This window comes from Acanthopagrus latus, chromosome 5 (genome assembly GCF_904848185.1).
Source record: "Acanthopagrus latus isolate v.2019 chromosome 5, fAcaLat1.1, whole genome shotgun sequence".
In the NCBI taxonomy this organism is placed as follows: Eukaryota; Metazoa; Chordata; class Actinopteri; order Spariformes; family Sparidae; genus Acanthopagrus; species Acanthopagrus latus.
In genome coordinates this window covers 13,133,161-13,147,745 of record NC_051043.1, presented here as the reverse complement: position 1 = coordinate 13,147,745, position 14,585 = coordinate 13,133,161, and the positions used below count along the sequence as shown (strand labels likewise).

At 44.6% G+C, this 14,585-nt stretch overlaps 1 protein-coding gene across 11 annotated transcripts in view; it reads left to right on the top strand.

Annotated features, from left to right (window-relative positions):
• Nucleotides 1–14,585, top strand: part of fbrsl1 (fibrosin-like 1) — a 284,888-nt gene that overhangs the window by 130,895 nt on the left and 139,408 nt on the right. For 9 of the 11 annotated variants that reach the window (XM_037097550.1, XM_037097552.1, XM_037097548.1 and 6 more), the window contains one exon: nucleotides 751–786. The exons of the other annotated variants lie outside the window; for them this stretch is intronic. In XM_037097550.1, the coding sequence (XP_036953445.1) occupies nucleotides 751–786 (36 nt within the window). The remainder of the gene's footprint in view (nucleotides 1–750; nucleotides 787–14,585) is intronic. 11 annotated transcript variants of the gene reach the window in all.

Below are 14,585 nucleotides of genomic sequence, written 5' to 3'. Positions count from 1 at the left end.
TGCTCCTCTTATTCAGCACTGTTTGTTTTGAGTGCAAAGCAAATACTTTGAAAATTACGAGAAGAGAAAGCCAGCACCTTCGGCTAGCAAGGTGCCTGAGTCGGCACTCAATCTCAAAACAAACTATTTCTATGTCGAGGTGCGTTCTGTCATTTTGTCGACCGATGCAAGTGATGCGTTCACTCCTGTCGGTCTGTCAGTGTCAGATTACTCAGTTGAAGGCTCAGAAGCAAGTGAATTCAGGAAAACAAATCAATGGTGTCACTTGATCTTGACCTGCGCTGTAACACATTACACGTATTATAAAACCACCAGAGGCATAAATAATTCTGTCAGCGGGGGAAAGATCAGAACACGCCATTAACCGTGCAGTTGCCTCATAAAGCATCCCGGGCCGAAGCAAAGAATGGACAATTGCATGCACGCAGCCATAGGAAGACTGCCGTGCGCCATTTTAATTATAATTTTCCCAAATAATTAAGGTTTCCCCACTGTGTATTCCTATGGCAGCTGACAACAAGTCTCCCGGCGGGAGGTGAGTGATTGTTTTAAGAGCAGGTGGCGCTCAGCTACCCCAATAATGGAGGCCGGAATGTGCGGGAGTGATGTGTGCGGGTATGGGTTACGTGGCGGGGCGGGTAAAAGGTTAACGTGAATATTGATATTAAAGCGGCGCTGCTTCATCATGTCTGTGTCAGCGAGTGAAACGCTCCTTAAAGGTCATCCCTGTTCTCCTCTCTCTCCCTACAGAGTTCCACTCACTCGCTGTCAGGCCGTGGCTACTCGGTAAGTGGCATTTTCATGCTTCATAGCTTTACGGCAGAATTACAATCTCCAACGACCCGCTTTATGGCCCCGGCGCTCGACATTTTAATTATGTTAAATAGAGTAATGGAGAAATCATGATATTAGGAACATTAATTCTGGCTGACTGACTGATTAAATTGCGGGAAGGTGTCCTGCGCTACCTTGGCGAAAAGAGCCTCGTTTTATTGGCATCGATCAGCGCCGCTCGCCGGTGCTGCAATTTGGCTGTCAGAGTTTTATGTCTTCCTCCAGTGGCTGTCAGTGGAGGATCCGTTTTGCTCACACATATGACAATATGCCTAAAAGCCTTGTAAAGGCCTCTGCATCGGTGCAATAAATACAATTGATACAATACATTGAGATCCACCGCAGTTAAACATGATTTGTTGTAAACAACCGACTATGCATTAGCAGGAGTCATCGAGATGTGTTTTGTCAAAGAACATGCGGAGTGTTGTTCAAGGTAAACGTGTCAGAGAGGAATATTTAGTGATGCCTTGGAGAACGCCAACCCAATCCTTTCAAACATACGCAAGCTCTCAAATTGTCAGAGCGGCACTATTTTTATCCCTTGAAAGCATCTGTTGCCTTGCCCCAGTGTGTTTTCGAACCGTAAATTTGTGCTCTTCCCCTCCTATTGTTTCAATGATGCGTCTAGTCTCTGGGTAATAGAGACAGCGGTCGTTCTTTATGTCCTTTGCTTAAAGGGGAACTCATGAGAGGAACATTCTTTAAAGTGTGCTACTTTTAGCTGATGAGTGGCATATGGCAGTTCTTATTGCAGCTTGGAAGCAATCATCCCAACAAACAAAACAACTATAAATGGTTTGTCATCGTTAATCTGCCTCAAAGGACTGCAGTTAAAGCGCTGAACAAAGCTTAACTTCAAAAGACCTTGATCTCTGTGCGATATTCTTCTTTTTTTTTTTTTTTTTTGTTTTAATAGAACATGTCACATTCCTATTCCCCAGCGGCCGCATACTCACAGATGGATGAAAACAAACAAGACCTTCCAAAAAAGCTTGTGGAGCCCTTTGGCTCGAGCTGTCAGTTTGAGTCGGCAGGGAACGAGTGCTTTCTCTTCATCTGAAAGGAGGAGGATTCAGAGAGAGAGGGCAGGGATGGAGGTGGAGGGGGCTCGGTGGTGCTAGTGTGGGGGCGGGGGGCATTGTTCAAGCAAAGAAAAGTCCAGTAACGAGGGCAGGAAGTTTTACGTTGTCTGCCTCCCCTCTCTGGCTATCCGACGGTGCTATCTGCAGCGCTTTTAGCCTCTAGGCACCTCCTGGGTGCTGAGCTCTGACTCTCAATCTGCTCTGCTGCCGGGCCCGCTTGATTTCTGGGGTCTCCTTATCTGTAAGTGCTTCAGGCTTTACAGTATGATGGTTTCAAAGGGGAGGGGGGTACATTGGGGGGGGGCGGGGGGGGCTCCAGGGAACTGCCAGGCAGAGGCAGAGTGGATATGGGAGGAGGAGAAGGCCAGAGGCTGGATAGAGCACTATAGCTGGAGGTAAAGGAAGAGAGAGGCTATGTACGTGGGTGGAGGGCTTTTTATGAGGTGGGTAAGGGTTATGGGAGGGTCAGCGAAGCGGGCACAGAGGCGTGGGCAGCGCCACCAATAGCACGGGCAGGGCTATCTGCAGGTCAGCCCCTGGCACTGATCGCCATCTACTGCGCTGCCTCTCCACAAACACTCAGATAATCAAGCTGGTGGATGGGGGCTGGTTATCTGTCACAAGGCACTAAGTGGCAAAAAAAAGGCAATCTCTCCTGACAGTTTGTTTTCTGCTTCTATGGGAGATAACGCCTCTTCTTGTTTATGCTTCCATATGCCTCTCGTCTCATGTTGCCTGCCAGGCTTAAACGGCCTTATTTGAATGGTTTACACAAGAATGTAAAGGAAGTTTCATGTGCTTCTGTGCCAGACTCACTGTGTGTGTATTGGGGAAAAAAGCCCAACACACTATCGACTGTGTTATAACAATTAAGCTGTTACATACAGAATGTATTATCTGCTGATTTTATTCATCCAATTTATTTTTCTGCACATATTTATTAGACCTTCATTTTCTTCATTTCATTCTTTGTTCAAAGATGAAGCTCACAGAAAACTGAAACAAGTTAACAAAAACAGCTAATATTTCAGTTCCGAGTGACAGTTAGAAAGATGCTAACAGAATTAATTCAATTCCATATTGGTAGTGCTTACAAGTTGTATATCTAGTGCACTGCACAAACCAGTTTCTGCAGGCTTGTGCAAATATTTGTTAAAATTAATCTTCTCTTGGCTGATAGTTTCAATAATATTACCAAAGGATTCCAGAAAAAAACATTAAAGTTGAGTTTGTAATTGTACTGAAAATCCTGATCATTGATCTATTGTTGCTAAGGTTAACACAGCTGAACAATGGAGCACTAAAACCCGTAACATTCATATATACAGCACATACAGTCATAGTAGATTCATTTCAGTGTTTATGTAGATTAGGCTGATCACTTTTCCTGTGTCGATACCGACTGACACATCCAAGAAAATTCTTTGTAAAAAAGAAGAGGCACAGAAATGAATTCAGGTTAAAGTCACCCATTAAACAACTGACATAATGATGATCTATTCCACCATGAATATATAAGGAATACTAGAACCCTGTAATGGTACAATCATACCAGAAGTGACAGGAAGTGACTTGCTGATCTGAGTTATTTAACTGAAATGCCACGACAAGAAACATTATTGGGAAATTTGATTTGAGCTTGAGCTGGGTGCTTGTGCTCAACGTGCAAAAATGTACAAATGAACTCATTACATACATAAAAATACACTTTAAACAATGAGCTCAAAACAAAATATACCTTGAAGTGTTACATTTTGTAATTCTATGCTAATATTTATCCTCTGTCCTATAAAACTACATTTACCTAGCAGGATTAATGTCTTAACGATTAACTTAAGGTGACATATTCATGTAAATATGATGTATTTCTCTATGTGTTGACATCGCTGGATGTGAAATCCCGTCCTCCCACCCACCCCTCCCTTCTCTATTCAAGAGTGAGGGCTAATCTCTGGACCGTTGAGTCCAGCAGCGATATGTAGCAGCAGGACTGAGACTCGCTATCTCGCTCTCTGTGGAAGACTGGAAATGGAATTGTTTATCAGGCCGACTCTCTCCTGTCTGCTTTGTGCAGGCTTCATTATAGCCTCTGCAATGTTTGGGAGACAATATCTGTCCCTTGTTTCCTGCGCTGCTACCTGCTTGTTGTTCCACTGGAGATGGGCCCGGGCTCTGGCGATTTATCATCCTCTCTGAGGGGCTCCTTGATAAAGAACCCAACATCCCCCTCTGTGCCTGGAAGATACGGGGCTGCAAGAGACTGGGAAAATGTCAAAGAATCTCACTGCCGCTATCTGCCCATCCTGTCTCTACCCTTGGGCTGGATATACTGTATAGAGGAGGAGATGTTTTAGCAAAGCAAAAAGGACACACCTCTCTTTTTTTTTTTTTTCAGATGAAGTGATTGAGCTTTGGTCTCTCTCCCCCCCCATCTTTCAAAACCACCCCAAGGCCAAGCCCCAGCTCATGTTTTCACGCACGATAAAAGCATAGAGCTTTGTCTGTGACAGTATAATCTGACTAGTCTGTTTTCTGAGGGTTTATCTCTGCGATGTCAGGGAGTAAAACCTTAGCCGAGTGTTTGGGTTTGAGCGGGTGAGTGCTCGGAGCTCTCAGACACACCCATGCTTTATTTCCCTGCTCGGGTTGTCATAATCATATTTAACGCTAAATGAGTCGACACTCTAAACAGAGCAGTCTCAGAGTCATTTGTGAATTCTTAAACAGCCTTGTTTTAATTGATTTGGCATTCACGACCTCCGCATTGTGGCAAATACACTTCCCTGTCTGAGTGACGAGGCTTTTACAAGATCTTTATCGAATACAAGGATTATGTCACTTAATTATAATAGAAGCCATTAAAAGCTTCACGCTTTATTTAACAAAACGACACAGATTCACTGGATTAAATGCTAAACACAGACTGAAAGGAAATTGAGTGTAAATTATATTTTATACAATGAATCATTTTTGACGAATATTTTTTTGGGTCACTACACCACTGTGAGCATGGAGAGCTCTAACAGGAAGCTTCTTCCTCTACAGTAAGAAACCCTGACCTGCCTCTTTGTTAGCATCTCTTTGCTGCTCTCTTGCTCTCTGTGTTTCCACTCTGTCTGCCGCTCTCTGCCTCTTGTGTTCAGCTTACTTTTCAGAGGGGTGTGCAGGTGTCTCCATACCACCGGCTCTGCACATGGTGAAAATTAGTGAAGGAAACCAAGAGCCCAGCAGGACTGGGCTGGGGCCCTGACATTGTCCTGGCCTTGGGGTGGGGCGCTGCCTGTCAGGGGCCTCTCTATGAGGGCTGTCCGCCTTGAAAAACCTATTTGTTTATCCCCGTGTGCGGTCCGGCCTCAGATCCTGGGCCCTGCTGCTCTCCGCGCTCCGGGGACCTGGGTTGTTGCCGCTGGCAACAGATAAAAATTGCTGTTAACCACAGCAGGGCCCACAACACATCAATCAACGGTTGTGCAGATAAAGGCTGCAGGCTTCTGGGGCCCCGGCTGAATGGCACGGTTGAAAATCCTTTTCCAGTGGCTGAGCACACACAGCTCTGGCGGTAGAGGCATGCTATCATTCAGAGTTTTCGGAGGGAAACTTCATTTTCAGCAACGCAGCTCAGGTTTTGTTCTAATGGAGGTGCATTAGAACGGCACCAACACAAAGGGGACCCTGGGAGAGGTCATTTGAATAAAAAGGCGACACTGTGAATTAGTGTTGACCGGGCCTCAGAAAAACCAGCCCCAGCATAGTTCACTTGTTCTAAATGAACTCTTAATTGCTTTTGCCACTTGGCTTTGCTCTTAAGGCTGCTTAAAAGCTGGGACGTTCAGCTTCACCGCATTCCACATACCCCGTTTGTTAGGACTGAATTGAGCTCAACGATTGGAAATGGCCAGGAGGGTATACTCCAAAGGGCCAAATTGGCATTAGCACGAAATATTTTTTCATCAGAGATTCCTTCTAACCTTTTTTTTTTTCAATCTCGTTCCAGCTCTCTTAAAGCAAATGTATGGTGATGACTTTGGTGCCTGGTAATGAAAAAGAACAATTCTGATCTTTTCTTATATTAAATCCAGTTAATGTATTCCCAGACGAAGCTCCATGCTATCACCCATGTTGGAGTAAGTCCAAATGAAACACAGCCTCTCGTGGGTAAAAGCATTAGTTTTATCCCCCTAAGCCCAGCCTTGATAATCATCACTCTTAGTTTGTCCTGGATGCACTGTCCCCTAACTCGCATTTGCCCCACTTTAAACAAATAGCCCTATAATGTAACAATCAAATAATGCTCCCAGGATTTGTTTACTGCAGGCTTTCTCCCCATTAAGTTTCACGGACACTGTAGACAAATAAAGTGGTAATTCCACTTTATCATATGTTACATATACCACAATCAAGCGGCAATTACATGCTCCTTCCATTTGTAAGAGCTCCCAATGCCGACGTGGATGTTTTAATGAGGGCTGTAATGAACGCTCAGGGTGTTTGGCAAGTCTCCGAGATGTTGCTGGGGCTTTTATGGCTCCCCATTATAACGTACAATTTGCATCAGCAAATTACAATGCTCCATATCATTATCCCGCACCAAGGCCCGATCATAAATTAGAGCTCCAATTACAAACATCTATCTGGGAACGGGGAATGAATATGATGGCAGCTCACCAGAAGCAGGAAGGGGGGAGTGAGAGCCTCCTGTGGATTGCGGGATGAGACTTCCATAGAGGTGTCATATTCTCATAAACCTCCCTTATGGGGAATTGATGCTTCCAAAAGAAGTCGACCGTTTTGGGGGGAAAGAACGTCTGCTCGTTCTGTTTTGGCAGTTCCATATGTCATATTTCACGGCGCGCTGCACATTGAACTTTTTGGTATTTTAATCGCTTTCCTTCTGCTAAACACAACACCCACTGACTTCGGCGGCTGACTGTTTCACACTCGTGATTCAAAGCTACGTTGTAAGCCTGTCCATTCAGCTGTGCAGAGGCAAGGCCTCATCCATTGTGTCTCAATTCAAACCCAGCTATGTCTCTGTCTCTTCCAATCTCCCTCTGTCTGACTCTCTCTCTCCCGCTCTCATTCGGCTTGATTATACACTGGAGGGAACATAATAAATCATAGAGATTTATCATGCTGCAGCTTATTAATTCAGCGCCACAAGTGTAATATTAGTCTGTGTCATTTAAAGAAGCAGGCGCTGCAGCGTTGCCAGTGTCCCCAAAGGAATCTAGAGGAAGCCATTTAGTTTGGGCTGAACCTAATGAAAAAAAGGAGCATATTTCGGGGGACTTTTAATTTCCCAACACATGTCTTGGTTGTTCTTCACTCCTTCTTCCTCAAAACACACTTTACCTTCTCCGACTGATGTGGAGATGCACTGCCCGCCCTTCGCAGTTGTTGTCGGGGAAACAAACAGCGGCATACCTGTGATGGCTGTGTTGCCTGTAATCCGCGACCTGTGACCAAATCTCGCATGGAGAGGTAGAACAAAAGGCATATGCCAACAGATCGCTTCAGGCAGTCACCAAGCAGAAACCACCTCTACTGATGAGACAAAAGGCCTGCGGGTCTCCCGCAAACCCACAAGAGCTCCCCGGCGCCGCACAAACAAAGCCTGAAATTAAGAGGAGCCAGAGGCAGGCCCATTTCTACAGCAAAGCTAAAGTGTTCCTTCTTCGTGGCCTCGGTGGATTTTCAGTATGGGATTGTAATAGGGCAGAGAAACGACGCGGTGCTCTGCCATTTTCAGTCACAGATTTTGAGATAGCAGGTTTCGCATCCTTTTTTTCTCTCTCTCTCTTCTCGTTTCCGGCTTTCAACATTCACACCTCCCACCACACTTTCTGGGCTAATTTTAAAGGGACTAAAACCTCCTCTTGTAGCCTTTAGATGGTTTCAGATGATGTTTAATTCATATTTTGTTTTGCATTTTAACCTTGCGTATCTGTAGGATCAAACGCATCCATCTGTGCTTTTTTGGCTACATAAGCCAGAGCGTACATGATGACTGCAAGCCCTTGTTTGAGTTTGAGAGGTCATGAGATGAAGAGACTTTATTCCATATTCACAAACACCCCCTGGCAATTATTCCTCCTATCTTTAATGTTTCTATGAATCTATTAGGGTGAAAGCCCCCACCCACCTCTCCAACTCTACCCGCACAAGTACCTTTTTTCCAAAACCTGTACAAAAAAGTTTGACTAAGTAGGTCATGTTCTGCCACTCGTCTTCTAATCACTCAACGAAAAGAACACGATTTCCCTCTGTCGGAGCCCCTGAGCCTCGCTCCTGGGATTTCAGCGAGCAACATACACTCATTTGATTTTCTGGCATATGTTTTCTCCTTTTCCTTTCCTTTCTCTCGCTACACCCCTCTTTTTACTTCCCTTACCTTGCATCTGACAGTACACAAGCAACACCTACCCTGCCTCCAACTTTACCACACACACACACACACGCATGCACACCACAACCCCTCTTCCACCCCCCACCCCTATCTCTGTCTCTCTCTCTCTCTCTCTCTCTCTCTCTCTCTCTCTCTCTCTCTCTCTCTCTCTCTCTCTTTGTCTCTCCGTCTCTCTCAGTGGAGAAGGTGTCTGACAGTAACAGCAGGTAAGGTATAAGATTACAGGAGAAGCAGGGGCAATTATACCTCCAGCTGATGCCGGTGTGTTTATGAGGAGAGTAACTGTTAATGACAGTGTTGTGGTTTCTCCAGAGGCCAGAGCACAGCTTAGAGAAACCTGCTGTTTTTGTCAGCCTAGCTTCCTGCTACGTTGTTGTAGATGAGTTTTCTTTTTTTTTTCTTTTTTTTTTTTTTTTTTCCGTCCGCCTATCTGATTTTTGTTTGCTATCTGATTTCTTCTCTCTCTCTCTCTCTCTCTCTCTCTCTCTCTCTCTCTCCTTTGCCTCCCTGACACTGAGAGCCTTTGGTTCGGGCCGCCGTGCCCCTGTTTTGCCCTGCCTCTGCTGTGGTGTTTGACTCTAAAGCAAACAGAGGCACCAGACAGGTACAGGTTTCCTGTAGTGTTCTCAGCTACCACTTGGGTGTTGGCAGCGTTTTGCAAAATTATCAGTAAATACACATACATGGGCCGGTGTTTGCAACTGACGGTATCTCGCAGTGGTTTTTGCCTGCCTCGCCACTTCCCCCCTACGTGCCTTCACACACGGCAGGCAGATCGCAGCGATTGGAGAGGAGTTTGTGTTTAGATAAGGGAGCTTAATCATAATTGCACGGGCTTTCTGGTGTCTAGCAGTGTCTGCCCCTGGCCCACAGCGAGACGTTTCACCAGTCCTTGGAAATATAGTGGAAATAGATATTAAATAATACAACATATAATTTTTGTTTTTTGTTTTTTGTTTTTTTTTTTACTGTGCGATGATATGTTTATGCCTCTGCAAATTCCACTTATTGTAAATTGAAAGCAGAACTGAGAAGAAAAAAAAAAGAAATTGGCTTGTAAATCAAACAGATCAGTGTTCTCTGGAGCTGTGTATGCCACAACATCTTTGTTTTTAATCTATTATACCTTTAAATGTGTTGTGCAGCCCTACCTCACAGTTGTTACCTGCCACTCCTGACCATATGTAAATCCTTATGCACTTCTGTCTCTGCCAGATGGTGCTAAGACACTATTTGTCTTTTGTTTCCTCTGAGGCTGCACCTGTTGGGGCTGCATCTACCTTTTCTGTATCCTCTGACATATGTTTGCCAAAGTCAGACCTGTAAAAATATGATTACAGTACTCTCCTTTTACCGTTGTTCAGACCTTACAGAAGCTGTAGATCAAAGTGTTTTTTGATGAATACTGTACGTTAGGACTGCACAATAAATCGAAAAGTATTTGAAATCGCAATACGACTGAAGTGCAATTTCTAAATAGCAAGAAATGCAATTATTTCATAAGGGTAAAATGTGTCACAAAACAGTGTTTTAATGACATTTTGTAAAATGAATCATCCATTATAATCATGAATTATGTTGCAGTTGCAATATCTTGAAATAATCAGTATCACTTTTTTAACCACATCGTGCAGCCGCACTGTACGTGTATATTCAGTACTTTCACTGTCACAGCCACATGCAGTTGTTTCACATGATTCACTCCTTTGGATTTTCTTGTGGCTGCTGTGTTGATTAACATCACGAAACGCCCCTCGATCACATTAGAATTTAAGCTTCCGTTGTGGCCGTCTTGGCTTCGCTGTGACCCTCTCACTGACTGGTGAAGTTTTATGGTTTTGGCAGTCTTCAGAATGAAGGTTATTTTCCTGTTTCACTCATTGAAAGTCGTTTTGGATGGAGGAGTCAGCAAAATGCCAGGAAATGTAAATGAATGCCAGACTCACCCTCCAGTCTTCTGCCCGCGACAATCCACACTCCAGACCCCATCCACTGTGCCCTCAGTGTGTGGCTGGCCTTGGCCCCGATCACGCCGGGGCACATGGGAGATTAACTGGGCCCGGCTTACTCACTCAGCAGGTTCCCCGACTCCCCTCCACTCATCCCGGCCCAATCTGCCAGCTAGCCTCCTGCTCCACCGAGCCATGGCAGCAGGGCACCACAAGCCTGGCCCGCCTTCATTACGCCTGCCAGATGGGCTGAGAATTAGATTCGAACTCCCACCATGGAGGGAGGGAGTGGAGAGAGATTGAGGAGGGAGGAAGGGAGTGAGGTGGCAGAGGAGAAGAAGGAGGAGGAGGGAGGAAATGTGTTGGGGGGGGGGGGGAGAAAGTAATGGTTTTTGTTTTCATTTATGTTGCAAGTTATTACATTTTAATGTAACACCCCTGGGACCTGGCAGCATTAAATGCCTGTTCTTGAATAATCGACACTAACTGCAAGCAAATGCTAGGGAGAAATGAAATTAGCGAGCGCAGCAATTTGGCACAGTGATTATCGGCTCCTTGGAGGCACTTCCTGATGATTTAAGAATGCTAACATTTAAGCAAGTCAGATCTCATTACTCTTCAAGGTTAAATCGAGCTGTGTCGGAGGGGAGGCAGATGCTTGATTGGAAATAGCGCTTCCTTGTCTCTCTGTGTCTCTCTTCATCTCGCTTTGTTTATGCCGATGTTCCTCACTTTTGCGGCGGCCTCTCTGCAAGCGGGAAAAGACTCTGGGCTGAAATCTGTCAGACCCTGATGACACCTCTGGGCAGCTCTTAATTAGATCAGCAGTACTCGGGTTTCCAAGGTATAATTTCTCCTTCGCCAAGGATCATCGCTAGCGCCACGAGTGCTGCTATGCTAACTGCCTCCGCCTCGCCTCTGAATCTCCGTGTACCGCACATTCCCTTCCATACGGGCCCCTCGGATGAACAAAAGAAAATAGATGCCCTTTTTGAATCCACACCAAATGGAGAGGTGTTTATTACTTTTCAGCCTGATCCACAGTTGTTCCTTTATACTGTATTTTTCTCTGCCGTTCTCCCTCGTTCAGTGTAGGTAGAAACGATTTTCAAAGCAATTTCAGCCCTGGCATCTACTGGTCCACTGTTTACCTCAGCCAGCAATACACATCTGTTCCCCGCACAAACTTGATCCAATTAGGTGACACCAGACAATGGCTTACTCCTCCATAAGCCCAGCACAGTGCCAGGGGTCCAGAACAATACGGAAGTGTTTTTTTCTTCCATTACGGGGCGTCAGATCCTTTTAAAGGTGTTTACCCGCCGTCGATGTGTCAGCCGCCGTTTCCAAAAGGGGGCTCAGCTGGGGAAGTGATGGGCGATGAGGATAATGATGCGAGTGGGAGCAGTGCGGTGGATGCAGATGCACTTTACCGTGCTGCGTGTGATAAATCCTTCTCTCCGCCGCACTGCACCCCGCAAAGTTGAGGGACAGATGGGTCGGACTTTTATCTGCACCTTTTTTTTTTTTTCCCCTAAATGCAGCGAGAAATCAAAACATTTTTCACCGAGGCGATGAGATTTATTTAAAGGGAAGCAGGAGCAACAAAGCTACTTTGGGGAATACGTCTATTAGTTTTTCCAAGCTGTTGTTTTCTCATGCAGGGGGGAAAATCATTGCAAGTCAAATGTAATCATCCCGCCGTTGGGTTACGCTCCGTCTCGAATAATAATAATATTAGGTTGGGTCCCTGGCATTGCCTACATCAGGCTCGTAATTTGAATTTCTGAGACACAAGTAAGAAGGCTGATGTTAATCACAACCAATCACCGATGTTATCGCTGTTGTTTTTTTCCTTGTTTATAACAGCTTTATCTTTTGGCACATCTTGAAATTTGGCAGCCTGAATTCATTATCGGCAGTGTTTCATGTAGTCAACAAACATGGTGTCTGTAATGTGGGATTCTGCTTCCTCCTACTTACATGCTGTGTGCACTGTACCGCATCTGATGTCTCTACATCACATTTTGTCTTTGTTGTGGCCAAAAGGATTTCTGGATTTTAACAGGGTTACCCAAGGCATGAGGAAAAAGCCTCTAAATTGTAACCAGGCATTTCCACATGAAACATTCATGCTTAAGTATGATTAGCAGAGATTAAGGTGGGTTTGTTTTGCCTCTTAGAAGGCCCCGTGACAATTTGGAAATGGATTGAGAGCAGCTTTCGCAAGCACAGCCTCCCTAATCCAGTGCCACGAGTTCTCACCCACCTTTGCTGAATTATTTACATTAAAGTTCTCACGTCTCGGAGCAGAGGGCCTAGTGGGGCTACGCATTAAACTGCCTTAACCTCAAAGCAGAGGAAGCATGAAAAAATATTATGTTTAATATTTCCAAGACTTTCAACGGAACATGCTACGTGGAGAAAGAGCGTTGTCAGCACCACTTGAGGAGCTATTCTGTAGGTATTAGTAGACAGGAAATACTGCTTTGCATTAGGGTTGAGAGAGACTGTGTCTATTGTAATGGGAGCACTAGCTTGTACATTTTCTATTTCCAAGACTGACAGAATAGACAGAGTGCTGCGATCAAATAGTGGTCCATTCTCCCAGCCAGCGATGTGAATCCATCTCCTCCGTCCAAGCCATTCTGCTATCATGTATCCCATTTCCATATCGTCTCCCTATCATGTATATGAGATGGAGCCCTCCCATGTGCTGGATGATGTGATCCCCAGATAGATTCATTCATACATAATGATAAAAGATGGGTTTGGACAGGGCTACTTATTTGACAATCATTGAAGTGCCACTGTGATGGATGGTGAGGAGGACCTCCTCCCCTCTCCCCTCCCACCCCATAACGGCGGCTCCCTCTTCTGATCCCCCCTTATTCATTCTCCCCGGCCTAGCTCAAGGTCTCGCCTCACTTTAAAAGAGAAATATCAAATTGAATTAAAATTGCTCGCTCACCCAAAACAGAGGCCCGCGCGCCTTAAAAATCACACATCTGTTCCCACAATTCGTTGTTGCAAAGTCAATTCCTCTCTCTCTCTCTCGCTCTCTCGCTCTCCCTGACTCTCTCTGGGCGCGTGGTAATGTGAATTATTCATGCCAGCGGGGCCACGGCGTGCTTCATCATGTTAAAGTGCCCATGACATTACTGATGGAGCCACCGACGCCCCCGCGCTGCTAGCTATGCTAATGCATTTGGAAGGAGGAAAGAAAAGAGTTTGCAGCACCTCCAGGGATCAGGAGGACAAGAACAGATCACCTATTAGAAATTAGTACGGGGAAAGTTGAAGTCGCCAACGATCCCTAACCTTAAAATCATTTGAATGGGGAAACCAAATATTGTTTCAGATCAATCATAAATGAAAATGATGACGATACATGGCAGTTTGAGTCTAGATGGGGATATCTCTTTCTTTCTTTCTCTGTCCCTCTCTCTCTCTCTCCCTCGTTTCCTGCCATCTCTCTGCTGTCCATTTCTAACATTAACACAGACATACAATGCCCAGGAGATGAACAATGAACAAGATGTCACAAAACACATTCCAAATCAACTTCAGTCTGATCACATGAAGAACTTAATGTGTGCACTGGTCATTGGAATGCTAGATTTAATTTTTTAGTCATTTATTTGAGAGGTATTAAAGCTGCTGGAACCATGTCATCCTTTTAGCTAACTTCCTGTCCTCTTTGCAGTTAGCCATCCTCTCTCTCTCTCTCTCTCTCTCTCTCTCTCTCTCTCTCTATATATATATATATATATATATATATATATATATATATATATATATATATATATATATATATATATATATATATATATATATATATATATATATAATGACCAGACATAGCAGCAGACTGGAGGGTCCAGCTCTCTCTGCTGTGTTTACGAAAGGACCGCCTCTTTATGGAGTGCTCTGTCCTGATTGGACAGAGCAAGTGGGCAGAGATACCAGAAAATGTGTTTTACTGCATTAGCATGGTGAGGAGAGCCACGGGTTACTGACCAGACACTCTGTAACGATGATTACTGTTGGAATACAGAGTTGTGTTCTGTTTCAATCACTCAACATTGCTACAAGGACATAAAATGATTCATGCGCTGCAAAATCGGAAGATATTTCCAAATGAATATATTTATATTTGGATTTAAAATGTAGTATGTCACAAGTGATTATTCAGTACTTTCTAAGAAAGTAGATCATTTGACTTGATTCAAGTAAATATCACATAGCAGCTTTGTCTTATTTGAGTTATTTTAACTAGATACAAGAACAATGACTGTATACAGCATGTTG